The 27,001-nt window shown below is 65.8% G+C and overlaps 1 protein-coding gene and 1 long non-coding RNA gene across 7 annotated transcripts in view; one reads left to right on the top strand and one right to left on the bottom strand.

The window, feature by feature from the left end:
• Nucleotides 1–26,711, bottom strand: part of DOCK6 (dedicator of cytokinesis 6) — a 52,430-nt gene extending 25,719 nt beyond the window's left edge. For all 5 annotated transcript variants that reach the window (XM_050925525.1, XM_050925521.1, XM_050925523.1 and 2 more), the window contains exons 1-19: nucleotides 26,631–26,711; nucleotides 19,149–19,239; nucleotides 17,258–17,433; nucleotides 16,234–16,302; nucleotides 14,870–14,981; nucleotides 14,460–14,672; nucleotides 12,832–12,917; nucleotides 12,230–12,296; nucleotides 11,394–11,543; nucleotides 11,117–11,197; nucleotides 10,583–10,739; nucleotides 9,018–9,142; nucleotides 8,595–8,688; nucleotides 7,964–8,126; nucleotides 3,897–4,014; nucleotides 3,057–3,127; nucleotides 2,401–2,539; nucleotides 1,596–1,697; nucleotides 85–171 (exon numbers count right to left, since the gene is read on the bottom strand). In XM_050925525.1, coding sequence (XP_050781482.1) covers nucleotides 85–171; nucleotides 1,596–1,697; nucleotides 2,401–2,539; nucleotides 3,057–3,127; nucleotides 3,897–4,014; nucleotides 7,964–8,126; nucleotides 8,595–8,688; nucleotides 9,018–9,142; nucleotides 10,583–10,739; nucleotides 11,117–11,197; nucleotides 11,394–11,543; nucleotides 12,230–12,296; nucleotides 12,832–12,917; nucleotides 14,460–14,672; nucleotides 14,870–14,981; nucleotides 16,234–16,302; nucleotides 17,258–17,433; nucleotides 19,149–19,239; nucleotides 26,631–26,674 — 2,145 coding nt within the window. In that variant the 5' untranslated portion in view covers nucleotides 26,675–26,711. The remainder of the gene's footprint in view (nucleotides 1–84; nucleotides 172–1,595; nucleotides 1,698–2,400; nucleotides 2,540–3,056; nucleotides 3,128–3,896; nucleotides 4,015–7,963; nucleotides 8,127–8,594; nucleotides 8,689–9,017; nucleotides 9,143–10,582; nucleotides 10,740–11,116; nucleotides 11,198–11,393; nucleotides 11,544–12,229; nucleotides 12,297–12,831; nucleotides 12,918–14,459; nucleotides 14,673–14,869; nucleotides 14,982–16,233; nucleotides 16,303–17,257; nucleotides 17,434–19,148; nucleotides 19,240–26,630) is intronic.
• Nucleotides 168–1,241, top strand: LOC127035532 (uncharacterized). Of its 2 annotated transcripts, XR_007769874.1 has the most exons (5): nucleotides 168–252; nucleotides 351–471; nucleotides 570–691; nucleotides 790–1,032; nucleotides 1,131–1,241. It is a non-coding gene; the product is annotated as an uncharacterized LOC127035532 (long non-coding RNA). The 2 variants fall into 2 exon arrangements; XR_007769875.1 differs by lacking the exon at nucleotides 351–471 and having other exon boundaries at nucleotides 179–252.
• Nucleotides 26,712–27,001: the final 290 nt, after the last annotated feature.

The raw sequence follows: 27,001 nt of genomic DNA on the forward strand, positions 1-27,001 counted from the left end.
TGACCTGCCCCCTGGGTTCCAGCCCCCCCCATCTCCCCACCCAGCTCCAGCCCCCCAGGACATCAGCCCCAGCCCCGCCCTCACCTGCGTGTGCACTGAGGACACGGCCAGCAGCTCCACGTGAAACACCCCTTTGTGGTTATCGACCCACTTCATGCCAGGGAGCTGCACCTGCCGGCGGGGAGGGAGAGCCGTGGGCCCCGGCCCCTGACCACTCCCGGCTTGGCCCCCACTCCTTCCCCCTACTCCCAGGTCCCAGCTACCATCCCATCCCCACGGGCACAGGGCAGGGATGCCAGGCAGGGGTGCAGTGGCGCTCCCTCTCTGCCCCTGACCACTCCCGACCCCAGGTCCAGCTACCACCCCAGCCCCATGGGCAGAGGGCAGGGATGCCAGGCAGGGGTGCAGTGGCGCTCCCTCTCTGCCCCTGACCACTCCCAGCCCGGCCCCCACTCTTCCCCCTACCCCCAGGTCCCAGCTACCATCCCATCCCCACGGGCAGAGGGCAGGGATGCCAGGCAGGGGTGCAGTGGCGCTCTCTCCCTGCCCCTGACCGCTCCCGGCCCCAGGTCCAGCTACCATCCCATCCCCATGGGCAGAGGGCAGGGATGCCAGGCAGGGGTGCAGTGGCGCTCCCTCTCTGCCCCTGACCACTCCCAGCCCGGCCCCCACTCCTTCCCCCTACCTCCAGGTCCCAGCTACCATCCCATCCCCACGGGCAGAGGGCAGGGATGCCAGGCAGGGGTGCAGTGGTGCTCTCTCCCTGCCCCTGACCGCTCCCGGCCCCAGGTCCAGCTACCATCCCATCCCCATGGGCAGAGGGCAGGGATGCCAGGCAGGGGTGCAGCGGCGCTCCCTCTCTGGCCCTGACCACTCCCGGCCTGGCCCCCACTCTTCCCCCTACCCCCAGGTCCAGCTACCACCCCAGCCCCATGGGCAGAGGGCAGGGATGCCAGGCAGGGGTGCAGTGGCGCTCCCTCTCTGCCCCTGACCACTCCCAGCCCGGCCCCCACTCCTTCCCCCTACCTCCAGGTCCCAGCTACCATCCCATCCCCACTGGCAGAGGGCAGGGATGCCAGGCAGGGGTGCAGTGGCGCTCTCTCCCTGCCCCTGACCGCTCCCGGCCCCAGGTCCAGCTACCATCCCATCCCCATGGGCAGAGGGCAGGGATGCCAGGCAGGGGTGCAGCGGCGCTCCCTCTCTGCCCCTGACCACTCCCGGCCTGGCCCCCACTCTTCCCCCTACCCCCAGGTCCCAGCTACCACCCCATCCCCATGGACAGAGGGCAGGGATGCCAGGCAGAGGTGCAGCGGCGCTCCCTCCCGGAATCTGACCACGCCCATGACTCAGTTTCCCTGCCAGCTGCAGGGTGGGTGGTGCCCAAAGAGAGGACATTCCTCGCCCCCCCCCCCCCCAATGTAGCTCCCGTCTCAAGGGGGCTGGCTCAATCCCAGCCTCACTGGGACAGGTCCAGACTGGGTCTGCCGGCTTGGATGCCCACCTCCCAGACCCCAGCCCGAGCCAGCTGGTGCCCCTAGGGCCAGGGGCTGGAGCACTGGGCCCAGGGCTCACCCGGACCTGCCATGCTTACTTACATCGGGGGTGAGCACGGAGTAGCTGGGCGGGGGCTTCTCCACCGACACGGGCAGGCAGAGGGGCCCCGTCCGCAGGCGGCCATGCTGCAACAGCGGGACCCACTGGCAGAAGAGAGCAGGGATGAGACCGGGGGACCCCAGGACTGGGGAAGTTCCTGGGGGGCAGGGACACAGGGCAGGGGGCCTCCGGGCTGGAGAGGTTTCTGGGGGGCAGGAACACGGGGCTGGGGAGGTTCCTGGGGGACAGAGACAGGGGCTGGGGGAAGTGCCCAGGGGGCTGGGGGCCCCAGGGCTGGAGAGATGCCCGGGGGGCTGGGGAGGTTCCCGGGGGGCTGGGACACGGGCTGGGGAGGTTCCCGGGGGGCTGGGACACGGGCTGGGAGTCCCAGGGCTGGGGAGGCTCCCGGGGGGCTGGGGTGGCTCCCGGGGGGGCAAGGACACGGGCTGGGAGCCCCAGGGTTGGGGAGGCTCCCGGGGGGCTGGGGTGGCTCCCGGGGGGGCAGGGACAGGGGCTGGGAGCCCCAGGGTTGGGGAGGCTCTCGGGGGGCAGGGACACGGGCTGGGAGCCCCAGGGCTGGGGAGGCTCCCGGGGGATAGGGACACAGGCTGGGAGCCCCAGGGCTGGGGAGGCTCCCGGGGGGCTGGAGTGGCTCCCGGGGGGGCAGGGACACAGGCTGGGAGCCCCAGGGCTGGGGAGGCTCTCGGGGGGCAGGGACACGGGCTGGGAGCCCCAGGGCTGGGGAGGCTCTCGGGGGGCAGGGTTCAGGGGCGGGGGGCAGCGAGGGGCCCCCCCAGGCGGGCTGACCGTGTAGCCGACAGGCGTCTCCAGCGGCGCGTTCTGCTTTGGCTGGCAGCTGATGTGGGAGAAGGTGAAGAGCAGGTGGTGATTGTCCGTCAGGGCGGGCGGGAGCTGCAGCTTGAACTCCTCGTAGAACTCGGGGCACCTGGGGGGGCCAGCAGGCAGTGAGCCCCCCGCGGCGTCCCCTGATCCCCACGCTCAGGCACTGAAACCCCTCCGGTCTCCAGGCTGGGGGCTGCCCTGGGCCCCGACCCACATCCTGGGGAGACCCACAGCAGAGACCAGCCCAGCCCAGTGCTCCCCTCCACCCAGACACCCCTAGACAGGTTACCGTATTAACTGAAATAGCCCCCCATCCAGCTTAGCACCCCCTTCACCCAGACACCCCAAGGTGGGTTACCATATTAACTGAAATAGCCCTCCATCCCGCTTAGCACCCCCACACCCAGACAGCCCCGGACAGGTTACCATATTAACTGAAATAGCCCCCCATCCAGCTTAGCACCCCCTTCACCCAGACACCCCAAGGTGGATTACCATATTAACTGAAATAGCCCTCCATCCCGCTTAGCACCCCCTTCACCCAGACACCCCCAGATGGGTTACCATATTACCTGAAATAGCCCCCCCCATGCCTCGACAGCTCGGTGGGCAGTGCTCACCTGTTGTGATACACCACGGCAGTGTAAGCCTCCTTCGTAAACTCACTGCAGCTGGACTTGCCGAATATCACCTGGTGAAAGAACCGTTACACCAGGCAAGGGGGGGCAGACAGGCAGGTCAGCCACAGACTGACACAGGTGTGAGAGATGGGAGAGAGACAGTGCTGCCTCGGGGGTTCAGGAACCGGGCCTAACCTCCCTGGGATCCTGGAGAGAGTTCAACTTTGGGCCGGAAGTTTCAGGTGCCCCTATGTAGCATCGCTGAGCTGGGGCCACCCCACCTGAACGTGGGGCTGATGTGAAGCACCTCAAAGGGCCCTGAGGTTGCAGGCAACGCGTTCCCCCCCCCCCAACGTTTTTGGGGTCTCAGGCTGGGTAGCCCAGAGGGAGCAAAACTCTCTAGCCAGGGCCCTGAAACCCCGAGATCAGTTTGAAAATCCCCAAATGGGCTGGAGACTGTGGCTCAGTGAAGCCCCAAAAAGAGCCGGAGCCTGTTGGTGCCATGGACCCAGCACCCCTGGGTAACCCATCCCTCCCACCCCGGGATAGTGCTTTGATATAGGGCCAGGGACCCACAGCCTCTTTCTCGGCCAGACTCTGCTTCCGGGCGGCAAGCAGGGAGGGGCGGTGCCAGCTCTCAGCTCCATCTCCGCTTCACCCCATGATCCGTGGCCCTTTCTCGGCTCCATTTCCGCTGCCCCCGAACTGGGCTGGGGGCAGGTGTGTCAGGCTGAGGCCAGTCATGTCCCTTAAGGGCGAGTGGTTTCTCCAGCGGCGCAAGGAGCTAGGTGCCCTGCCGGCTGTCACACCGGGGAGCTCGGGGCTGGGGCTGGCACTCACCGGCAGGGCCTGGCTGGGGTCCTCGCCCGCCATGAACTGCACTTTCACGGCGATGTTGCGCATGGAGCCCTGGCGGCTGCTGAAATTCAGGCTCTGTGGGTAGACGTAGAGCAGGTTCCTGGGGGGGGCGGGAGAGAGACACACAGGGGATCAGCGGGGGCCTGGCAATGTCCATTCACACAGCTGCGGGCTGGGATGGGGTCTTGCCTCCCAGAGGCCTGTGAGAGAGAGCAGCAGCCCCATTGCAGGGAGGGAAACTGAGGCACAAAGAGGGGAAGAGGCTTGGTGCCAAGACACAGAAGAGAACCAGGTATCCTAGCTCCTAGATGGTGCTGCCCCCCCACCCCTGGCTGTGCAGCGGTGCCTCCTGCCCCCCATCCCCTGCCTGCCCCCCACCCACACATGGCTGCCTGCTGGTGACCCTGATCGCACTAATCACGAGGCCGCTCTGGGGCGGGCATGCATGCAGCTGGGCAGGCGAAGAGCCAACGGGCAGCAGGGGCCCAGGAGTGCAAGGGAGGGGGATGAAAAGGCAGAGGGGGGGATTTGCTTTGAGACCCCCCAGCTCAGGTGCCCTTCCCTGGTACCCTGCACTGGACTGGACTGCCCCAGATCCTGTCTCAGCTGGAACCCCAGTCTGGGAGGGCAGTGGGGTCTAGTAGTTGGAGGGGGGGACCAGGGAGTCAAGACTCCTGGGTTCTCTCCCCAGCTCTGGGAGGGGAGTAGGGTGTAGTGGTTAGAGCAAGGGGGCTGGGAGCCAGGACTCCTGGGTTCTCGCCCCAGCTCTGGGAGGGGAGCAGGGTCTAGTGGTTAGAGTGCAGGGGAGGCCCTGGAACCCAGGACTCCTGGGTTCTCTCCCCAGCTCTGGGAGGGGAGTAGGGTGTAGTGGTTAGAGTGCAGGGGGGGCCCTGGGAGCCAGGACTCCTGGGTTCTCGCCCCAGCTCTGGGAGGGGAGCAGGGTCTAGCGGTTAGAGCCGGGGCTCCTGGGTTCTCTCCCCGGCTCTGGGAGTGAAGCGGGGTCTAGCGGTTAGAGCCGGTGGGGAGCTGGGAGGAGTGGAGCGGGGTCTAGCTGTGTGTGTCAGGACCTCTGTGGTTGCCTGCTGGGGATCTGCCCCCCGCCCCAGCTGGAGGAAGCTCTGAGGAACACAAGCCCGCTCCATTATTAACCCTTCGCTACAGCCTCTCTGACGCAATCCCCTTTCGCAACTGCCCTGACCCGGCCAGGGGCTCCGTGCCCCGGGACAGCCGTCAGGACAGGGCGCTGGACCTGCGCCAGCTGCCAAAGTCTGCTGGCACTGGAGCCCCAGGGGCGGGGAGGAGAGTCTCACCAGACACCCAGTGCCCTGCCCCACACCTCCCCCCATCCCCAGGCCTGTATAAGGCCAGTTCCTGGCGCCCGGTGCTGGAGCGATGCTGAGCCTGCTGCTGCTGCTTCTTCCCCTGCTGCCCCCTGGTGCGGCCCTGCCCACCCTGCCCCCACCGGGGGTGGCCCCACAGGAGGAGGTGGACATCCTGGTCTATGGGGTGCTGCAGTTCAGCCAGGCGCTGCACGAGACCTACAGCGCCACGGGGCAGCGGCTGGAGCAGGCCGGGCACCGGCTCGGGCGCTGCCAGCACCTGCTGTGGGCACTGCAGCGCCAGGCGCAGCAAGCCCGGCAGGCTATGGACGAGCTGCGCGAGGCAGTGGGGAGGCTCAAGGTACCTGCCTGCGGAAAGCGGGGGGGTTGGGAGTCAGGACTCATGGGTTCTATTCCTGGCTCTGGCACTTCCTCAGTTTGAAACCTCGAGGGTCACATCTCTGCCTCGGTTTCCCTAGCTGTATGGCGGGGGTGATGGTTTAGAGGCCTGCGGGAGGCCAGGCGGAGAGGAGGATGAGCCCGCTGGATCCTGGCCCTGGGGCTAAGAGGATTTGGGAGTGTCTCCCCAGCTGGGGCCAGGTCTCTACTAACCCCCAAGTCTCCAGGTCTCCCAGTTCATCTGCCCAACTGAGGGTGTCCGCAGTCCCGAGGGCAGGATTACCAGCCCCAGATGGGAAAACTAAGGCACAGGGCAGGATGCTTTTGCTGCTCTCCCCTCCCCCCGCCAGACCGAGGAGACGGCGCTGCGGCTGCAGACCCACAGCATGGCCCAGGCCTTCCAGACAACGCTAGCGGGGCGCCTCCTGCTGGCGGAGCGGTTGAAGGAGCTGGAGGAGACGCTGGCTGGCCTGGCGGGGAGGGGCCCCCGGCATGGGGCCACGGAGCTGGCTGCTCTCAAGGTAACACGCGCACGCTGGGGTCCTTACAGACCTGGGCCCTGGGAATTCCCAGCTCCAGATGCTGCCCTGACCCCACCTTGCTCTGGGCCTGAGACAACCCTAAACCCACCCCCAGCCCAGCCGGCACCACTGCTGCCAGCAGGGGAGCTCTGAACCATGGGCTCAACCCTCCCCTGGGGGGGATCAGCATGTCCCTGTCAAGGGGAGGGGAGTGACCCCAGCCAGGATCTGGCCCCAGCAACCTCCAGGGAGTGATGCCAACCAGCCCCCGCTGGGATCCAGGCACTATGATCTGTTGAGCCCCAGGCCCCAACAGAGGGGGCGCACTGATCCCCCCCGGACTGCTGGGCCCCCAGCTCAGGGGTGATGCAGGGAGGCGGCCCCCGGGGAGGGGGCATGGGGGAACAGAAGGGGAATGGGGGAGAGAGTGGCTGGTGGGGGAGGGGGAGCAAAGGGTCACCTGGCACGTGCCCCCGGGAGTGTCTGACCCCCGCCTCTCCCCAGATGCACGTGGAGCGGCAGAACCTCACCCTCCAGTCCCTGGCGGACGTGGCCCAGCAGCAGCAGCAGCAAGCGGCCAGGCAGGCGGAGCAGCTGGCCCGGCTCCGGGAGCAGGCAAGGCCCCCACGGGGGGGGGGGAGGGTTGGGGGGCTCGGTTTGGGGGAGCATGGGGGGGCACAGCCACTACCCACTGGGAACCTGAGGCAGAGAGGCCCTAGCAGAGCCGGTACTGGAACCAGGTGCCCCGTGGCCATGGCACTAGCCACTAGCCCATGCAGCCCACGATCCCTGGCTCTCAGGCACAACCCCAACCCCACCCCCATCCCCGGCCTCTGCAGCCAGGGGGCCTGAGGCAGGCTGGGAACCCTGGGTCTGTTAGAAGCCCGAGCAGGGTCGGCTCCCTTGGGTGCTGCTCGTGAGGGCGGAGCCCAGGCAGTTTCCCTGAAAAGCCAGTGGGTCCCCCCCTCCGGCTGCCCCACGATGCCCATCGCCCCCCCCACACCTGCTCTCAGCCTGCCCGCTCCCCCCTGGCAGATGGAGGGTCGTGCTGGCACCAAGACATGAACAGGCCCCACGGGACGGCCGAGGAAAGCCACATGGAGCCTCACCGCTGCGAGGGACCCCGGCTCCAGGGGCTGCTGTGACAAGGGGCCAGGCAGTGCCAGTCGGGCCGCTGGATCTGGGAGGACCCCCAGCTCCCGAGGGACGGACACGTCTCCCGAGGGCTCTGGTATCGAGCGCTGGAGCCTCCCTCCCGCCAGGAAATAAATGAACCCCAGGGCTGGGGGAGCCACCCTCCTCCTGGGGCTTATTGGAGAGAAAGTGACTCCAGCTTCTACAGGGGCATTGGGGAAAAGCTCTCCTCCCCCAACACAGCCCTGCCGGTGCCCCTCACTCCCGACTCACAGCCCCCACTATCCCAGCTCCACCAGAGAACCTCAATCCTGACCCACAATCCCCCTTCTCCCAGCCCTGCCCCCCGGCTCTGCTGGTGCCGTTCACTCCCGACCCGCAGCCCCCTGCTATCCCAGCCCTAGCTCCCCACACCCCATCTTTGTTGTTGGCCCTTCAGGGCCAAAGATCAGACTAACCCCTAGTCACATTTTCCCAGTGGGTTTTGTGGGTGCACTCGGGGCTCAGGGCTAGTAGCCAGACCCCCTCGCCATCCCAGGGGTCCCAGCAGATGTGCCTGGCCCTGTTGATCAGCAAAGCGCCCATCTGATGGCCGATGACGCCATGCCCGGGCGCCATTGGGCGGCCAGTGACTTCCCAGGAGAAGGCAGCGGCACACACGCCCACGGGTGCCCACCTGTAGGTGGTGTGGGGGACATACACCTCGCGGGCCGGGAACTCCAGGATCTCCTTGGTGGGCCGCACCCGGGGATCTGGGTAGGGCTTGACGTGCAGCAGCTCTGGGGTGAGGCAGTAGTGGGGGCTCTCGGGTGCTGGCGAGATGTCCACCTTGAGCTGAGCTGGAGAGAGGAGGCAATGGGCCGTGAGGATCTCAGCGCTATGGGGCCGGTATGTGGGGCAGACCCCCACGGCCAGAGCCAGCCCGGTGGCTGATGGGAAGGGAGGGCCGTGGCTACGCTAACCCACGGGACTGAGCCCAGGGGCAGGTGGGAAGGGGCTTGAGGAAGATGTCAATAGGGGATGGCGCTGGGCGCCTGGCCCAGGGCAGGGAGAAGGTGGGACCTGGAAGGGGTGGGGCATGGGGTACATGGGAGGGGGCTTGGAGCTCCCCTCCCCCAGGGCTGCCGGAGGTTCCTTTGGCCTCAATATAGGTTAGAGCAGCCGTGAGGGCTGCCCTGGGTGCAGCAGCCCCCGCGGGTGTGGCTCTGCGGCTGCCCCCAGGAGGCCTTACTGCTGCATACGGGCCCCCTAACGCCCTCACAGTACACACATCCTGGCGGTGCCCAGGCCATTCCCACCAGCCGTACCTGTGATGGGCCGCAGCCGGCGCAGCAGCGAGGTCGGACGCCTCATGTCCGCCAGGAACTTGTAGAGGTCCTCAGCGCTCAGCCGGTCGCCCTCCTGCCGGGGCCGGGCGGGCGTTAGAGCAGAGCAGGCTGCAGTGTCTGGCACCACCCCCCAGGCGCCCCCGAAGCAGACACCCCCTGGCCCTGCCCCCACCCCCAGAGCAGACACCCCCTGGCCCTGCCCCCACCCCCAGAGCAGACACCCCCTGGCCCTGCCCCCAAAGCAGACACCCCCTAGCCCCATCCCCAAAGCAGACACCCCCTGGCCCCAGGTGCCCCAAGCCCCCCCCCAAACCAAATACAGCCCATCCCACCCAGACGGCTCCACCCCCAAGCACCCTCCATCAATCCCCCCTGTGGCCAGCAGGGGGCGCTGCCTGTTACCTGTTTGAAGAAGTTGGTGACGGTGAGGGTGGCGGGGCGGAAGGTGGCGAAGCTGCACAGCTCCTCCCCAGCGCTCATGCGCTCCAGCATCCTCCGCTTGCGCTCGTTCCAGGTGCCCCGACGCTCTGCCAGGGGGGAGGGGAGGGGTCATCCCGGGCAAGGGGGGCTCCCGGCGGGCGGGCCCAGCAAAGCCCCACGGGCCGGGCCAACCAGAGACTCCACTGGGCCTGCCGGCCACCCAGGGAGAAGCCTGGCAGCACCCAGCCTCCTCCCTGGGCGGCCCCAGTTGAGCTGGACGACAAAGATTTTTTTGCAGCCACCTCTGGGGTGGGAGGCAGCAGCTGCCAGAACAGCCACTGGCAAGAAACCTGCAGCGCCGTGTGCCCACGGGGGGTGGCGGGGAAGATCACTGCGGGGTGGGGTGCAGCCGGCACTCGGACAAGGGTAACAGGAGCCGTAAACCACCAGCAGCAGCCAGGACCTGGCTTTAGATCAAAACCTCCTGCCCCACAGCGCCCCCCAGAGCCACCCTGGGGACCTCCCTGCCTGCCAGGGGAGAGCGCCCCCTGGGAACCTCCGCCCCACTCCCTGCCCCACAGCGCCCCCTAGACCCACCCTGGGGACCTTCCTGCCTGCCAGGGGAGAGCGCCCCCTGGGGACCTCCGCCCCACAGCGCCCCCTAGACCCACCCTGGGGACCTTCCTGCCTGCCAGGGGAGAGCGCCCCCTGGGGACCTCCGCCCCACAGCACCCCCTAGAGCCACCATGGGGACCTCCCTGCCTGCCAGGGGAGAGCGCCCCCTGGGAACCTCCGCCCCACTCCCTGCCCCACAGCGCCCCCTGGGGACCACCCTGCCTGCCAGGGGAGAGCATCCCCTGGGGACCTCCACCCCACAGTGGCCCCTAGCGCCGCCTTGGAGACTTCCCTGCCTACCAGGGGAGGGCGCCCCCTGGGGACCTCCACCCCACTCCCTGCCCCACAGTGCCCCCTAGCGCCACCCTGGGGACCTCCCTGCCTGCCAGGGGAGAGCGCCCCCTGGGGACCTCCGCCCCACTCCCTGCCACACAGCACCCCCTAGCGCCCCTTGGGGCCAGCCCTGCCTGCCATGGGAGAGTGCAACCTGAGGATCTCTGCCCCACTCCCTGCCCTACAGTGCCCTCTAGCGCCCCCTGGGGACTTCCCTGCCTGCCATGGGAGAGCGCCCCCTGGGGACCTCTGCCCCACAGCACCCCCTGGGACCAGCCCTGCCTGCCAGAGGAGAGTGCCCCCTGGGGACCACCACCCCACTCCCTGCAGCACAGTGCCCCATAGCGCCACCCTGGGGCCAGCCCTGCCTGCCAGGGGAGAGCGCCCCCTGCTGAGCCCCCGCCCCACTCCCTGCCCCACAGCGCCCCCTACTGCTATGCTGGGGCCAGCACAGGCCCAGAGGGCAGAATGCCCCCACCCAGCCCCACAGCACTGTGGGGAACGTCGCTCCGCGGAGCTCTCCGGACTGTGCCCACGCCAAGGCCGAGCCCCAGGTGCCGGAAGCCAGAGGCTGCGCCCACAATCCCAGCCGGGCTCACCGCTCTCGGCGTCGGTGGGGTCGTGCTCCAGGGACCCGGCGGTGCTGACGATGTTCAGGAGGTGGATGGCTGTCCAGGCGAAGGGCATGCGGTACCGGCCCAGCCGGGTGCAGAACTGTTCCGCCGCCCCGCGCAGCTTCTCCAGCTTCTCCTTGTTCTGGGGCAGGGACGGGCCCGGAGTCACCGGGGCACGGAAACCCCGGCTCACCCTGACTCCTAGACCGAGCCCCCTCGGGATATGGGGAATTGCACTGCTGCTGTCAGAGCGGTACCCCTCGGGGGGGAGGGGGGGGGCTATGAGCCAGGACTCCAGGGTTCTCTCCCTGGCTCTGGGAGAGGAGTGGTGCTGAGCGGTTAAAGTCGGGGGTGGAGGGGCTAGGAGCCAGGACTCCTGGGTTCTCTCTCCAGCTCTGGGAGGGCAGTGAGGTCTAGAGGTTAAAGCAGGGAGAAGGGGGCAGCAGGGATCCACACTGGCTTTCCCAGGTGAGCCGCCCTGCAGACGGGGTTGAGTCCGGGTCCGAGGGCAGCACCTACCTTGGCTGCGTCTGTCTCCTTCATGACCATGTAGGGCTCGCAGCAGTCGTTGATGTCCCCCTGCTGCAGCACCTTCTCCAGCTGGGGGAGAAGAGAAATGAGTGACCACTGGGGAGGGGAGTCGGGGCCAAGGCGTAGAGCGGGGCTGGGAGCCAGGACTCCTGGGTTCCACTACAGCTCTTGGAAGGGAGTGAAGTCTAGTGGTTAGAGTTGCACGAGCGTTTGCAAGCAGCGGCGAGGCCAGGTTGATGACCTGGAAGGTTGATGACCTCCTCACCTTGATGACAAGGAAGATGTCAGGGGAGGGGTAGGTGATGGAAAAGATGGCGGAGCGCGCCAGCGTGGAGATGGCGGGGTGGCCGCCGGGCGCCCGCAGCAGCCCTTTCACCTGCTCCGAGTTGAGGTCGAAGTAGAAGTTCTCAGAGATCTAGGGACAGAGCAAAAGTGAGAGCAAGGGACAGCGCTACCATGCGGGCTGGCCTAGGCCCTGCCCCTCAGCCCCGCCCCCTGGTCAGTACAGCCTGGGCCCCGCCCCTTACCCTGTATCCCAGCCCCCTGGCCAGTACGGCCCAGGCCACGCCCCTCAGCCCTGCCCCCTGGTCAGTACAGCCTGAGCCCCGCCCCTCGCCCCGTATCCCAGCCCCCTGGCCAGTACGGCCCAGGCCATGCCCTTCAGCCACGCCCCCTGGTCAGTACAGCCTGAGCCCCGCCCCTCGCCCCGTATCCCAGCCCCCTGGCCAGTACGGCCCAGGCCACGCCCCTCAGCCCTGCCCCCTGGTCAGTATGGCCGAGGCCTTCCCCTAGCCCCACATCCCCACCCCCTGGTCAGTATGGCCCAGGCCATGCCCCTCACTCGCATCCCCACCCCCTGGCCAGTATGGCCCAGGCCATGCCCCTCGCCCTGCATCCCCACCCCCTGGTCAGTATGGCCTGGGACCCGCCCCTAGCCCTGAATCCCCATCCCCTGGTCAGTACGGCCCAGGCCACGCCCCTCTCCCTGCATCCCCACCCCCTGGTCAGTACAGCCCAGGCCACGCTCCTTACGCTGCATCCCTGCCCAGTAGGTACAGACCCAGCCAGGACATGCCCCGATGAGGAGGGACCATTGGGTACCTTTCTCTTTTCCTTGCTGTCATACAGGGCGAGCGTCCCGAAGATGGGCTCGATCTCGATCTCAAACCTGGTGCCAGAGAGATCGTGAGTGCGTCAGAGCCCTTCGGCGGGGAGCGACGGCCCCCTCTCCAGCCCCACACCCCTTGGCACTCAGGGGTCAGCTCAGAGGCAATGAGGTCTAGTGGTTAGAGCGGGGGCGGGGGAAGGGACTGGGAGCCAGGATTCCTGGGTTCTATTTCTGGATCTGCCACTTACTCACTGGGCCTCCATGGCCAAGCCCTGCCCCCAGTGCCTCAGTTTCCCCTCTAACAGACATCACTGCCCCCACATGCCCCTCCCCGAGGTTCTAGGGATGAGTAGGGCTCAGCATGGGCGTCCAAGGCTGAGCTGTTTGCCCTCACAGCCAGGTCCCCCTCCTCTTCCCATTCCCCACGGGGAAGACAGGGGACACCCCCCTGCCCCCACTGGACTGGCCCAGCCCACAGGGAAGTTCGCTTGGCTCTGGTAGGTGCCTCCCCACAGTGGGGATGAAAATGCTGCCTCCCCCCAGCCCCAGGGAGCCACCCCCAGCCCCATCACTGCAATGATGAGAGGCAACGTACTTGAGAGACAGGCACTTCACCAGGATCCGCTGGCCGAAGTGCTCCCGGGGGATCTCAGGTATGCTGCAGCGCTCCACCGCCTCGTCCTGCCAGCCGGGGGAGCAGTGGTGAGAGTGGCCCCTCGAACCCAGTGCCCGCCCAGCGCCCCCCAGCCTGCCCCACGCGGCCAACCAGACCCTGCCTTTATACCCACTGCACGAGCAGGCCCTGCGCAGGCACCATGGCCTCGTGGAGACACCGGGGCTCTATTCCCTGAACTGCCAGTGACCGCAGCTCTGTGCCTCAGTTTCCCCTCCCCCCTGGTATGTTTAGACTGGGAGCTCTTGGGGCTGTGATGTTATTGACATAAAACTGTGACCGTACTGATCACTGTTGCAACCACTGTGATATAGTTGCAGCAAATCTTGTACCAAGGAGGCCCCGTGAGGCGTCTATACAGAGGTGATGATTTGCTGGTTACGATGATGCTGTCTCTCTGTGTGTGTGTGTGTGTGCGCGCAGCTGAAGTTAGGAATATTGGCTCTGTACTTTTGTCTCAATGTACTTTGATGCTAAGTAGCCTCAGTGAAGTGTCTGGTCGGCTTCTCGAGAAGGGGCTGTTCTTAGGCAGTGCCTGGTCAAGAAACACTTAACGGACACTGGACTTTGGGAGATGCCAACTACCTCTGAACTTTCCTGGGAACGTTCAAACTAACATGGACACGATGGCGTCGGCCTGTAAACTGAGTCATGCACGGACATGAGACCTGCCCATGTGACTCCAGACTCCATCTTGCTGCTGTGATTTTCCACAGTAAGAATGGAGGGGCCCTTCCACAGGCAGAAGATATAAAAGGCCCTGAAAACTCCTCCATCTTGTCTTCAATCCTGCATCTTACGTCTGGAGAAACTTTGCTACAAACTGAAGCTCTGACCAAAGGACTGAATGCCCCATCCCAGCGGGGGATGTTCCAGAGATTTGATTTGAACCTGCCGTTTATTCCATCACTGCTACAAGCCTGAACCCAGAACTTTGCCATTATGGGATGTCACTGATTCCATTTAACCAGTTCTAGCTCTCAGCTGCATTTCTTTCCTTTACGAACAAACCTTTAGATTTTAGATTCTAAAGGGCTGGCACCAGCGTGATTTGTGGGTCTGATTTGTATATTGACCTAGGTCTGGGGCTTGGTCCTTTGGGATCGAGAGATCCTTTTCCCTTTTACTGGGGCCTTGGTTTTCATAACCATTCGGCCCCATAGCTAGTGGGACTGCTGGGGATACTGGGAAACTGGAGTGTCTGAGGGAATTGCTTGTGTGTTTTGTGGTTCGCCAGTGGGGTGAGACCAAAGTCCCCTCTGGCTGGCTGGTTTGGTTTGCTTAGAAGTGGAGAACCCCCAGCCTGGGGCTATTACTGCCCGGCTCTCGCAATTTGTCCTGAACTGACACTCTCAGAAGTGTCCCACCAAAGGCAGCATCGTTACATCTCAGCTCTGCCACTCACTCAGTTCTGTGCCTCAGTCTCCCCTCCCCTGGGAGCTCTTGGGGCAGGGCCCAGCCCAATGGTGGGCCCCGATCTTGCATGGGGCATTGGGGTGCCACATTCACTCTCCTAGGAAAGGAGACCCAGCCCGTTCCCTGGGGCTCACCTCGTCGGGGGCGGGGAAGAGCGCCAGCAGCTCTGGGTGCCGGTTTTCCTTGCGCAGCTCCTCGTTACAGCGGTCGAGCTCCTCCATGGCCATGTGCTCCAGCAGGCCTGGCAGCAGCGGGTCGGCCACCGAGTTCTTCAGGTCGAAGACACTGGAAGCCCAGCTGCCCCGGGGTGTGTCGTCCAGGGAGGCCGAGTGGCGCTTCAGCTCCTCCTGGGTTGGGTGGAGGGGTGAGGGGGGTGTCCTCCCACCCCCCCAGCCCAGACCCCCCAACGAGCCCCTCTACCCCAATGTCCCTCCAGCCCAGCCCTCGCTCCTGCAGAGCCAGATACCAGTGACCCAGCCACGGATCCCCCCCAACCAGGGCCACGCTCTGCCTGGGGGCATCCTCCCTTGCCCCCCAGCCTCACCGGCTCCTCCGCGGCCTCGTCCAGCTCGAAGACCTGCCGGGGCAGCCCCCTCCGTCTCTGGCGCTGCCGCTCGGCTGTGTTGGGGCTGTACATGGTGCTGAGCTGCTGGTACCTGCGGGCGCGGGAAGCCTTGGTCACATCCCACTGGGGGGACGGGGAGGGAGGACAGAACCAGCTGTGGGGCTCGTCTGTCCCATATCGCCCTCTGACATGCCCGGATTGGCCCAGCCCAGCCACAGAGGGGCTGGGCCCCAGCTCAGAGCACAGGAGTGGGTGCCAGGAACTAACCATCTTGCTCTGTGCCTCGGTTTCCCCATCTGTAAAACAGAGGGTGGCACCTCCTTCCAAGGATTCAGCTGCTGTGTAACTCTGCCGAAGTGGGAATGTTCTGGCTGTGTTCTGTGAATGCTGAGTGGGGAGCACTGACCTGGGAAGGGTGCAGGGGAGTTCTGCTGGGACAGCTGCCTTGGGGAAGGGAGAAGACCTGAGCATGTAACCTGAGAACCCAGGAGGGGGGGTGGAGGCCAGGTAATACCTCTGCCCGGGACACTGAACAATGGACACAAAGGCTGGGGGAGGAGCCAGGGGGAGGCTGAGTGAGAGGCTGGAGGGAGTTTCAGCTTGAAGCTAGCAGGGAAATGGAGAGGGGCGCCCGATGGGACTTGGGCTTCCCAACGGGGCTGAGGCCTCCCTGGGGGCCCAGATGGACCTAACTAAAGGGGGTCCTGTTGTCTGTTCCAGCAAGGCCTGTCTGGGGCTGTGTTCCTGCCGTTCAAATAAACCTCTGTGTTACTGGCTGGCTGAGAGTCACGTCTGACTGCCAAGTTGGGGTGCAGGACCCAGTGGCTTGCCCAGGGCCCTGCTGGGGCGGCCTCGCTGTGGGAAGTGCACGGAGGGGCACATGGTGAATGCTCCAAGGGAGAGGAGGCTCCCCAAAGTCCTGACTGGCTTTGGGGGGAGCAGCTGCAGAGCCAGCTGCAGAGCATCGCCTGGGGACTCCGTGACAGTACCCTGGGCTGACGGACGGACAGATGGGGCAGAAGCCAAACAGCCCATTGTCCCCTGGCCAAGCCTCCGGTCACGCGGCAGAGCCGGGCTGGGCTGACAGAGCCCCAGGCACCAAGAGAAACAAGGTCCCTTTCTCCAAAGGACTGAGCGGATCTGGTTTGCAGGAGTTTGGAAGCCCACAGCGGGTGGCTGGCTCCAGGCAACCCAGCCAAGCACCAGCGAGCTAGGCCCATCCCTCTGGCCTCCCGCCAAGCACGGAGTGGGACAGCGATTTCCGCCGGCAGGAGAGGGGACGGGAGACCCGCCCGGCTCCGAAGTGCAGCTTGAGGCTCACCCTGCCCCCTCCGCCAACTTACTTCCTCCGCACCACGACCCAGTCCTCCGTGTAGACCTGCACCGTGTCCCGCACCCGGGCATCCAGCTTCCTGGCAGGAGGGAAACACACAGGGCTCACCTCTGAATTAGCGGGGGGAGGGAAGAGGGCAGGGAATGCGTGGGCAGCGGGCACACAGCAACACCAGGGGCCTCTTTTCCAGGACACCTGGGTTCCCTCTTCCTGGCTCTGCTGCTGGCCGGCTGGGTGACCTTGAGCAAGTCACTCTGCCGGAATTAAATTAACTAATGATAACTCTAATTAAGCCTTATCACAGCCCCAGGGAGCAGGCAAGGAGCATTATCTCAGCCATGCGTCCAGGCTGGGGGAGAGGGACCTGCAATGCCAAACGCCCCATCTCAAAGCGCCCCCTTGTGCAGCAGAGGACGGGGCTGTGCCAGGCACAGGGTGTGCATGGCAAGAGGGCGAGACAGAGAGAGGGCAGGGGGTGACCACGGGGCTGGGAGCCGAGAATTCACGAGCTCTGATGCCTCAAGTCCCCGCACCTGACCGGTCTGTATAGCCCAGGCCACGCCCCTTATCCTGAGTCCCACCCCCCATCCAGTCTGTATAGTCCAGGCCAAGCCCCTTATCCTGAGTCCCACCCCCCCATCCAGTCTGTATAGCCCAGGCCACACACCTTATCCCGAGTCACCGCCCCATCCAGTCTGAATAGTCCAGGCCATGCCCCTTATCCTGAGTTACCGCCCCATCCAGTCTGTAAAACCCAGGCCACGCCCCTTATCCTGAGTTCCCACCTCCCCAGTCTGATCAGTCCCCCTGGTGCCTCAGTTTCCCCAAGGAGAGGACAAAATGCCCCAAGATATAGGACCCTGTGCTAGACTCGCTGCCCCCTGCTGTGGCTGGGCAGTACTGAGATGCTAACCCGCATTGCCCCATCCGGGGCTGGGGGTCTCTTGCAGCACCACACAGGGCCAGGTGATTATCGGGGCCAGGTCCCACCCCTCTCCCACTGTTCAGCAGCAAGCCCCAGCCCAGGCACCCACCCCTCGTCGGGCACCCCCGGTTCCAGCGTGCGGCATTCCCGTGGCTCCCGGACCACCTCCACATCGTCAGCAGGGAACTCGACCAGGTCACGGAGTGGGCCAGGCTCCAGCTCGGGGGGGTGGGCAGCCAGGTACTCCTCAAAGTCCACCGGCTCCACCACCTCCGTCAGCGGCACCTGCGGCGACAGACCAGTCAGCACAGGACTGCTCTCCGCAAACCCCACCCCACCACTGCCTCCTGCTGGTCGTTGGAGCAGGGACAACCCGTGTGGCCCCCCAAGCGCTCCCCACAGCAGTGGGATAAGCTAAGGGTTAGAGCAGGAGGCTGGGAGCCAGGACTCCTGGGTTCTCCCTGGCTCTGGGAGGGGAGTGGGGTCCCGTGATTGGAGCAGGAGACTCAGGACTCCTGGGTTCCTTTGCCAACCTGGGGTGCAATCTGGGATACCATATTAGTGCCTGTCTTTCTAATGAACCTTGACTGAGCGGGGAGAGCGTCCCCTGCTGAGCTCCTGGCACCCCGGTGCGGCTGAGAGAGAGAGAGAGAGTCAGGATCGACTGGGAAGAGATCACCCCCTAGAGGCCTCCCAGTATTGCTCCTGCAGCCCCCCAGCACCCCACCACCACCGGTATCCTCCCAGCCTGGCCACCGAGAGGGGGCAGAAAACCAGGCAGCTGCTGGTACGTGGCTGGCCAAGGGGGCTCTCTCAAGGCTCCCGGGCTGGGTGGGGGCCGAGCCAGCTGACGGGAGGGAGCACAGGTAGCATAAGCCATCTGTGCTGGAGGAAATCTCAGCGCCGACCTGCCCACGAGCGCCTGCCGGGCCAGCACTAACCGGGCAGGAAGTGAGGGCAAGACACTGAAACCACACGGGAAAGGGAAGGGGAAACCAACGCGGTTAGATCTAATGCGCGCCGGAGTCCTCCCCCTTGGTGCCTGGTCCCAGCCACCGGGGCCGGCCTCCCGCCTGGGCTCACGGAGGCCAATGCCAATGCTTTGGCCCCAAGCCTGCCAGCACGTGGGACCGGGAGATGGATGGAAATGCCCTGTTCTCCACGGCATGCCCCCCGCAGTGCAGCCCCCCCTGCTCTAACCACTAACCCCCCACTCCCCTCCCAGAGCTGGAGAGAGAACCCAGGAGTCCTGGCTCCCGCCCCCCTGCTCTAACCACTAACCCCCACTCCCCTCTCAGAGCCAGGGAGAGAACCCAGGAGTCCAGGTTCTCAGCCCCACCCCTTCTCTAACCACTGGCCCTCACTCCTTTCCACGGGTTCACTGCTCAGAAAGGCAGCAGCTGTGGGACAAGAGGCAGCATGGGAAAGGGGCCAGGAAACAGCTGTAGAGGAGGAGCCAGTGCCGTTCGGCTCCCTGCCATGGGCCCCTTGCTGAGCCCCCGCGGGACCCCAGCTCCCGCAGCCTAACGGAGAAGGGACAACGAGGAACAGGGGCGGCTGTGGGGAATCGCGTGGCTGGCTCCCCGCCTGGGTGGTGGGGACCCAGCAGCCCCCTCGGGCCTCGCCACGGCCCCATGTCCAGCGGGGGCCATGAGCCAGCTCCAGCTGTGACTCCCAGCCCTCGGCGGTGCCAGCTCGGGCAGGCGGGCGCTGCCTTTACACGCCGAGGTGGCAGGTTCGATGCCTGGGCCCGGGGGGGGGGGGGGGGGGGCAGCAGAGTGGTGGGCGGGGCCTCCAGCCAGGCAGGCGAGACGGGCACGGGAAGGGCGGGGCCAGGGGGTGGAGTCCCGGGACGTTCCCATGATGCTTAGGGAAGAGCCAATGGCAGGAGCCGGCGCTAACGTTCCCCAAGGTGGCTCTGTCCCCCTCTAGTGGCCGGACCGTGTTGAGAGCCGGGCGGTGCCGGGGGCGGAGGGGGGGCAGGGCGCTGGGGTACTCACCATCTGCTGGGACCCGCTGCGCTTCTTGGAGAGCTGGGGGGACCCGCCGTGCTCCCGAGACACCTGCTTCCGCACCTCGGCAGCCACCGTCCTGCAAGAGACACGGGTCAGGGGCCAGAGCGCCCTGGGCTCGGCCGAGATCCCATGGGGCAGAGAGCCGGCCAAGGGGGGCTGGGAGTGCGCACACGGGGCACTCGCTAGCCTGGGGCATGGCGGCGCCCACGACGCCTCGCCACATGCAGCCGCTCAGACCAGAACCCAGGAGTCCTTCCTGTGCCCCAGGCCTCTGGTCTAACCACTAGGTCACACTTCTGCTTAGACCAGAACCCAGGAGTCCAGGCTCCCAGCCCCTGCTCCTGTGAACTCCCCTCTCTGTGCCCGGCTGCAGATTAGAGGAATGCACTCCCAGCCCCACACCAGCAGCTGCTGCCCCCTCCCTTCCCCACCCAAGGCTGCGCTGCCCCCAGACCCTCCCGCCCAGCCACGCATCACAGCCTCAGCTGGGCACCCAGCAGGCTCTGAGCTCCCCTCCACGGATCACCCCAAGGCCTGCGGGTGGCACTGGCAAGCCTGCGGGAGCCTCCTTGCTTCACTGCAGCGTTTGGTTTTTAATTCCCCTTCTCTCAGAGATGTGCTCTGAGGACACCAGGGCTCTGCCACTGATTCCTTGGGTGACCTTGGGTAAGTCACTGTGCTGCCCCGTGCCTCAGTTACCTCACCCGTAACATGCAGATAATGATCCTTCCATTTTTCTCTCACTAGGTTACGGACTGTCCCTCGCTCGATCTATGCAGCGCCCAGCACGATGGGGCCCTGATCTCGGTCAGGGGCTGGGCAGTGCCTGGCATGACAGGGGCCCCCGATCTCGGTGAGGTTTCCTATGCGCTACCGTAATACACCTGCTACTAGTAAGGGAGTTGGCAGAAACAGCGGGCCTGGGTTAAGTAGATCTACAAGCAATCACTCCCATTTCAGAGATGGAGAAACCGAGGCACAGAGCGGGGAAGGGGCTTGCTCCAGGGCACCCAGCAGGCCAGTGGCAGAGGCAGGACTAGAACCCAGGAGTCCTGCGTCCCTGGCACAAGTGTTCTGGAAGCAGGGACCCTCTCTCGCACTGGCAGTGGATACCCTGCTGCCTTTAGCTCCCTGTTCCGAGAGGGGGGCCCCCAAATTCCTTCCAGCTCAGCAGCGACTGCAGGACTGTTCCTCCTAGAAGCCAACATGTGCCCCAGAGTCAGCCCAGCCCTGGCTCCCGCTCAAGTCCCCGGGGGGTGGGGGGGGGGAGAGATATGTCCTTGCAGACAGGCACTGCTGGGCGCGTGTGAAAGGAGACAGGCGAGCCCTGCCCTGGCTCCCCACGCTGCCAGATGGCCCCGCACCCGGAGATCTCCCCACAGCGACACAGAGACAGCTGCAAGTGGCACCTGCCTGCACGGAGACAGGGGTGTTCGGAGAGCAAGTGCCAGCCGGGCCAGGCAATCCCAGGGGGCAGCTGCGGGGGGCTGCTGTCGCCTAAAAGGTCCCCCCTCAAACATTACTTCACCCCTGCCAGGCCTGTACCAGAGCGAGGGGAAAAGCGGGGAGCTCGTGCTTCAAGGGGGGAGTCAGAACTCCTAGGTTCTCTCCAGGCTCTGGCAGGGAAGCAGGGTCTAGGGGTTAGAGCAGGAGGCTGGGGGTCAGGACTCTTTGGTTCTCTCCCAGCTCTCTGAGGAGAGTGGGGTCTAGGGGTTAGAGCAGGAGGCTGGAGGTCAGGACTCTTTGGTTCTCTCCCAGCTCTGGCGGGGAGAGGGGTCTAGTGGTTAGAGCAGGGGGGCTGGAGGTCAGGACTCCTGGGTTCTCTCCTGGCTCTGCGAGGGGAGAGGGGTCTAGGGGTTAGAGGAGGGACTGGGGGTCAGGACTCCTGGGTTCTCTCCTGGCTCTGTGGGTTAGATTTCAACTTTTCAGTGGGAAAAGAAAATACCAAATCAGTCAAACCAGCAACTTTCAGCCCCAACCTTCCCCCTCTGAAATGGGGCCATGGCCTGTTGAGGTGGAGCTAAGAATCGAACCCAGGTGTCCGGGGCCCTGCCCAGCACCTTCCCCACAAATGGGGCCTGAGTCAGCTCTGAAGCGCTCGAGGCTCTGCACTTCTGGCCCTGCTCTGACGGACGGAGGCACCCACAGAGGTGAGTGCAGAGCTCGCTGAGCAAGCGACGGGCTCCAGGGGGGAGCTCCCTGACCTCCGAAGAGCCGAGCGTCTCCAGGCCAGCAGCTCAGAGCGGGTCCAAGCGAGTCTGAAGCCAGTGGCTTCCCGGGGGCCCAGTTCTCCCAGTGAACGGAACAGCCCAGCCCAGCTGGTGCTAGCCGGCCAGGTTCCTCTCGTGCCCTCTACCCTAGCTCCGGCCTGGGACTCAGCACAGGGTCCAGCTGGGCACCCATCTGGCTGGGGCTGGCAGTGCCACCCACGTGACTGCACGCTACCGCTGGCTTGGCAACTGGGCCATGGCGCAGCAGCTGCCAGCCCGGCCTCCCCGGCTCAGCCCGGCTTCCTGGGGAGCCAGATGTTTTTCCAGCCGGCTCCTCGGCCAGGATCCCACGCTCCAGCAGCGGGGCGGGCTCCGGGCGGGGGGGGAGGAAGAGGAGTCGTCGGGGTGGCCAGCTAGTCCAGTGCCCCAGGCTAGCCCAGCAGGGACCCCAGCTTCCTGACACTGCAGGGCGCACAGCCACACGAGGGGCTTGCAGCTCAGAGCCTGGTGCAGACAAGGCCTGAGGGTCACAGCCCCCCACCCGTCCCCCGGGGAAAGCCGACTGGACCCCAGGACAATAAAGCCAGCGACAACCCACCCCGAGGTTTTAACTGCGGGATTCCTGCAGACAGCACAAACAGGGAAAGATGTGCCAGGAACGGAGCCCCCATCCCACGCACAGGGGCTGTTAACGCCCGAGCCCAGCAGGGGGCTCGGCCCCCTAAGGGAAGTGGCGCCCCCCAGCTGTAGGGGAGAGACTGCAATGACCAGAGCCGGGGTTTCGTCAGGACTCCAGGCTCCCTCCCACGTGCCAGGGCACCAGGATTACAGCACATGCAAAGGGTGGTACCCACAGCAGCACGGGGCCCCCTAGCACCAAGCTGGGGCATTGGGCCCCAAAGGGGGAGAGAGCGCCCCCTATAGCACAGGCCAGAAGCATCAGCCTGGGGAACAAATCTTTCCCGCTGGGCTGGAGTCCAGCAGCCAAAGACCCCTCGGGCCCTGGAATCCACGAGGCCAGGCGAGCAGTCCAGCCAGCCTCTGGGCCAGGCCCAGCTGCCCCTATCAAGGGCAAAGGGCAGGGGAAGTGGGGCAGGGCCATGTCTGGGGGAGGATGCAGAGGCCGGAAATAAGCTGCAATCAGCCCAGCCCTGCGGGGGGAGGCGTATCCGTCCGGCTCCAAGGTGCTGGAATCCAGCCAGGAAGCCTGGCGGCGACTGGCTCCCACTTGCCAGTAGCGCAGGAAGATGCTTTGCGGGAGAATCTGTGTGCTGGCTATGGGAGAGGGGGAACCCGGCCTCCTGCAGCCCCACAACAACACCGGCCCCCCTTTAGCTGAAGGCGTCAGGTCCCCAAGTAACTCAGGGGGAGCTCGGCGCCTAAATCCCTGCTTTGGCTCTTATCCAGCAGAAGCCAGGAGAGATCATTCACTCCCCCTTACAAATGGGGAAACTGAGGCAAAGAGGGATGCCTCGCCTGATGTCACCAGCAAGGCCACGATTGTGAGCTCCTGCATTGCCCGGACCTTTGAGTCACAGCTAGGGACTCCATCTTCTCCACAGCCTGGGAGCAAGGCGTGAATGGGAGGGGTTGGGGGACAACCGTCCTGCGTTCCTGGGAGTAGCTCAGAGACAGGCTCCAGCCACAGGCTGAACAATGTATTATTCAAGGACACTGTGACAGCATCTTGAGCCCTGAGATCGGAGTGCGGGGAGGCTCCCCTACCGTGCCGGGTGCTGTCCTGGACTGGGGGGGCTCCCCCGCTGTGCCAGGTGCTGCACAGAGTCCCTGTCAGAAGGAGCTCACAGTCCGACTAGACAAAGGGGTGGGGGCAGGAATTTTATACCCATTTTTGCAGCTGGGGGAACTGAGGCTGAGAGAGTGGAAGGGAAGGATGGTGCAGTGGTTAGAGCACTGGCCTGGGACCTGTGAGGCGCCCAGATGCCACGGGGATGGGGGTCAGACAAGGACCTGAGACAGGTAAATGAAGAGACTTCCCCAAGGGAGTCTGCATCCCAGGCAGGTCCCAGACCTGTCTCTTGCCCCCTCAAGCTAATCCCATGGGACTTCATTCTGCTCGCTGCCTTCCCCTCGGAAACCTGGGGCAAGCGCAGCTGCACGCTTTGCTGCACGGCCCAGCCCGTCGCACACACATCCACCACCCGGAGCCTGGCGAAGGAAAGAGGAAGCCGAAAGCAGCCACAGAGGCGGAGGAGGGCGAGCCCAGGGCACTGCTGAATTATTCACACACCTGCTCCCTGCTTGCTGCCAGCTCCCGAGCTGACCCGAAGGCCCCGGCATTGTCCATTTCACGCCCCCCACCGCAGTTACTCCTTTGGTTATTGCCGGGCGAGTGCCGGGCACTGAGTTGTGTTGCGGAGGGGGGTGTTGGGGGGGGAAAAGACGCGACACAAATCCAAGACTCTGGCTGCAGAATGAAACCCACACAGTCCAACGTCCACGAACTGCTATTTAAATCTGAATGAGTGCACAGGCGGTCCCAGCTCCTCGCCTTCCACCTACGAGATCCCGGCGCTTTGCCAGAGCACCAGCCCCACACTTTGCAAACTACACACACACACACACACACACACACACACACACACACCCGTCCACCCGCCCGCCCCCCAAGCAGGCAATGCAACAAAGCCCAGCGATTAAAAACTGCCAGGCCAGCTCTGATCCCCACGGGGGGAGCCAGGAAACGAGCCAGAATTTCCTTCCGCGGGATGAAACAATGCACGCCAGAGCGGGGCTGGCCGAGGGCCGGGAAGGGGAGGTGGCCCCAGTGACTGTGGTGAGGGCAGGTCTTGCCTGGACCCAGAGGGTGGTGGCGCGTTAGGCATACCCAGGTTAAGATCCTGGCTTAGATGGGGCACTTGTCATGGAACCGCGTTACCTGGCCCAAGGAAACTCTCGTGTGAAACCGAGGGCCAGTCCACACTTCCCAGCGATCAGCTCAGCCTGTCCGCACTAGGCTCCTCGGAGGGGGCAGCCAGCGCCCGCTACGGGCACCCTCTCAAAGCAGCGTCTACACAAGGCTGCAGCAGTGCCAAGGTTTTGTGGCGGAGGCGAGCACCCACGACCGCTGGGCTGGTAAAACCCACCTCGCCCAGGGCACCCTCCTGAAATACACCGTGTTTCCCGCCCCACAGGCAGCCTGGCATCTCGAGCGCCGACCAGGCCCCGTGAAGCCCTAGCATTTCACGATGGGACACACCTAGCACAAGCACGTGCAAGGAGTCACCGGTGCTCCTTACAAGGGGAGAGTGGGGATTCCTGGCTGCCCCCTCCCCCCCATCTTCTGGGGCTGGGACTCATTTCACATTGGGCGGGGGGGTTGAGGAGACTCTAGTGTTCAGCCCCATCAGCGCCCAATCACACATCTTTGGAAAGAGGCGAGTGATGCTCCTATCTGGCAAAGGCAAGAGGGGTGGTCGGCTCATACTTCCATGGGGGGCGGGGAGGAGATGTCAGCTGGGACCCCACAGTGCACAGGGTCCCTCCCCCATGGCCGTGCTAGGAAGCTGTTCAGGATTCTATCCCCCTGCCCCAGTGCACATCCTGGGGACCCCCCTGCCTATTCAGCCTACGTCTGGCAGGAGGGGGCCCTGCTGGGAGCTGGAAGCAGGTTTTGGGGAACACCAGGCTATTGGCTGTCAGAGGGGCAGGAACATGGAGCCCTCACTGCATAGGGAGCTGCGGGACTCAGGGGTGCCCCACGAGGGAGGGATGCCTGAGGATGGTTAGAAAATGGGGGGTGCCCCATGGGGGAGGGATTGAGGGATCAGGGCTGAGGGTGTCCATGGGTGGATGGAAAATGGGAGGTGTCCCACAGGGCCCTGTGGGGTCAGGGCTGGGGTGGCTGCCCATTGGCTTTCCATGGGGAGGATCGGGGCTGGGAGTGGGGGCACCATGGGGTTAGAGGGGCCCATGGGAGGCAGAGGTGCACAGACTGGGGTGCCCATGGAGTAGGTGCAGGGTAGCATGGGGGCAGTAGGAGGGTTTCGCTGGGGCTGTGGGTTGGGGACTGGGTGCCCTGAGGGGGCTGGATAGGGGGTGCCCTGAGGCAGTGGGTGCCTTGCGTGGTGGATGCTGGGTGGGTGCCCTGGGCTGTGAATGCTGGGGGCTGGGTGCCCCAGGGAGGCTAGTTGGGGCATGGGCACTGGGTGCCCTGGCTACTGGCTGAGGGAGGCTGGGCTCTGGGTGCCCTCGGGGGGGGGGGGGGGGGCTGGCTGGCTAGCTGGTGGGGTACTCAGTGCCCAGAGTGATGGGTGCCTGGGGTGGTACGCAGCAGTGGGTGCCCTGAGTGGTGGGTGCTGGGTGCCCAGGGGCTAGCTGGGGGGTGGGTGCCCTGGGCAGGTGGTTGGGGGGTGGGGAAGGGGGCGTGCTGGGGGTGGCACGATGGGTGCCCGGGAGCACTGGGGGGCAGGATGGGTGACCCGAGGGGTGCCCAGGTGAACTGGGGGGGCAGGATAAGTGCCCCAGGGGAGGGGATGCTGAGTGCCCAAGGGAGCAGAGCTGGGGGTGGCACGATGGGTGCCCAGGGGGAGGGGGCACTGGGTGCCCCGGGGGGCAGAGCTGGGGGCGCGGGGGGCCCCAGGGTGCCGAGCTGGGGGCTCTGGGTGCCCTGGGGGGCAGAGCTGGGGGGGCCCGGGGGAGGGGGCGCAGGGGGCCCCGGGGGGCAGAGCTGGGGGGGCAGGATGGGTGCCGGGGGGGCTCTGGGTGCCCGGGAGGGGGCGCTGGGGGGACGCTGGGCGCCCTAGGGGGAGAGGGCTCTGGGTGCCCTGGGGGGCAGAGCTGGGGGGGGCCCGGGAGAGGGGGCGCGGGGGGCCCCGGGGGGCAGAGCTGGGGGCCCCGGGGTGCCGGGGGCAGAGCTGGGTGCCGGGGAGGGCCCCGGGGGCAGAGCTGGGTGCCGGGGAGGGCCCCGGGGGCAGAGCTGGGTGCCGGGGAGGGCCCCGGGGGCAGAGCTGGGGGCTCTGGGTGCCCTGGGGGGCAGAGCTGGGGGGGCCAGGGGGAGGGGGCGCGGGGGGCCCCGGGGGCAGAGCTGGGGGGCCCCGGGGGCAGAGCTGGGGGGCCCCGGGGGCAGAGCTGGGGGCCCCGGGGGCCCCGGGGGCAGAGCTGGGGGGCCCCGGGGGCAGAGCTGGGGGGCCCCGGGGGCAGAGCTGGGGGCGCGGGGGGCCCCGGGGGCAGAGCTGGGGGCCCCGGGGTGCCGGGGGCAGAGCTGGGGGCCGGGGAGGGCCCCGGGGTCTCTCACCGGTTGATGCGCTGGGCGAAGGCCCGTCGCTCCGGGGCCGCCATGTGGCTCCGTCCCGCTGCCGCCGGCTCCGCTCCGCGCTGGGCGCCCCGGGCCGGGCTGCGCCGGGCAGGCGGGGCCGAACCGGGGGCGGCACCTTCCGGGTCCGGGCGCCGGGACTGCGCCGCCACCTGCCGGCCGGAGCCCTATAGGGGCAGCGTCCCCTATGGAGACCCTATAGAGCGCCCCGAGACAGCCCTGCCCCGGGCGGAGACACGCCCCCCCCGGCAGACCCTATAGAGAGACCCTTGTAGGCCCCCTATGGACAGAGAGCCGCTACAGAGACCCGTCCCCTACACATGTGAGGGAGAGCCCTGAATAGACACAGCTAT

This window comes from Gopherus flavomarginatus, chromosome 16 (genome assembly GCF_025201925.1).
Source record: "Gopherus flavomarginatus isolate rGopFla2 chromosome 16, rGopFla2.mat.asm, whole genome shotgun sequence".
In the NCBI taxonomy this organism is placed as follows: domain Eukaryota; kingdom Metazoa; phylum Chordata; order Testudines; family Testudinidae; genus Gopherus; species Gopherus flavomarginatus.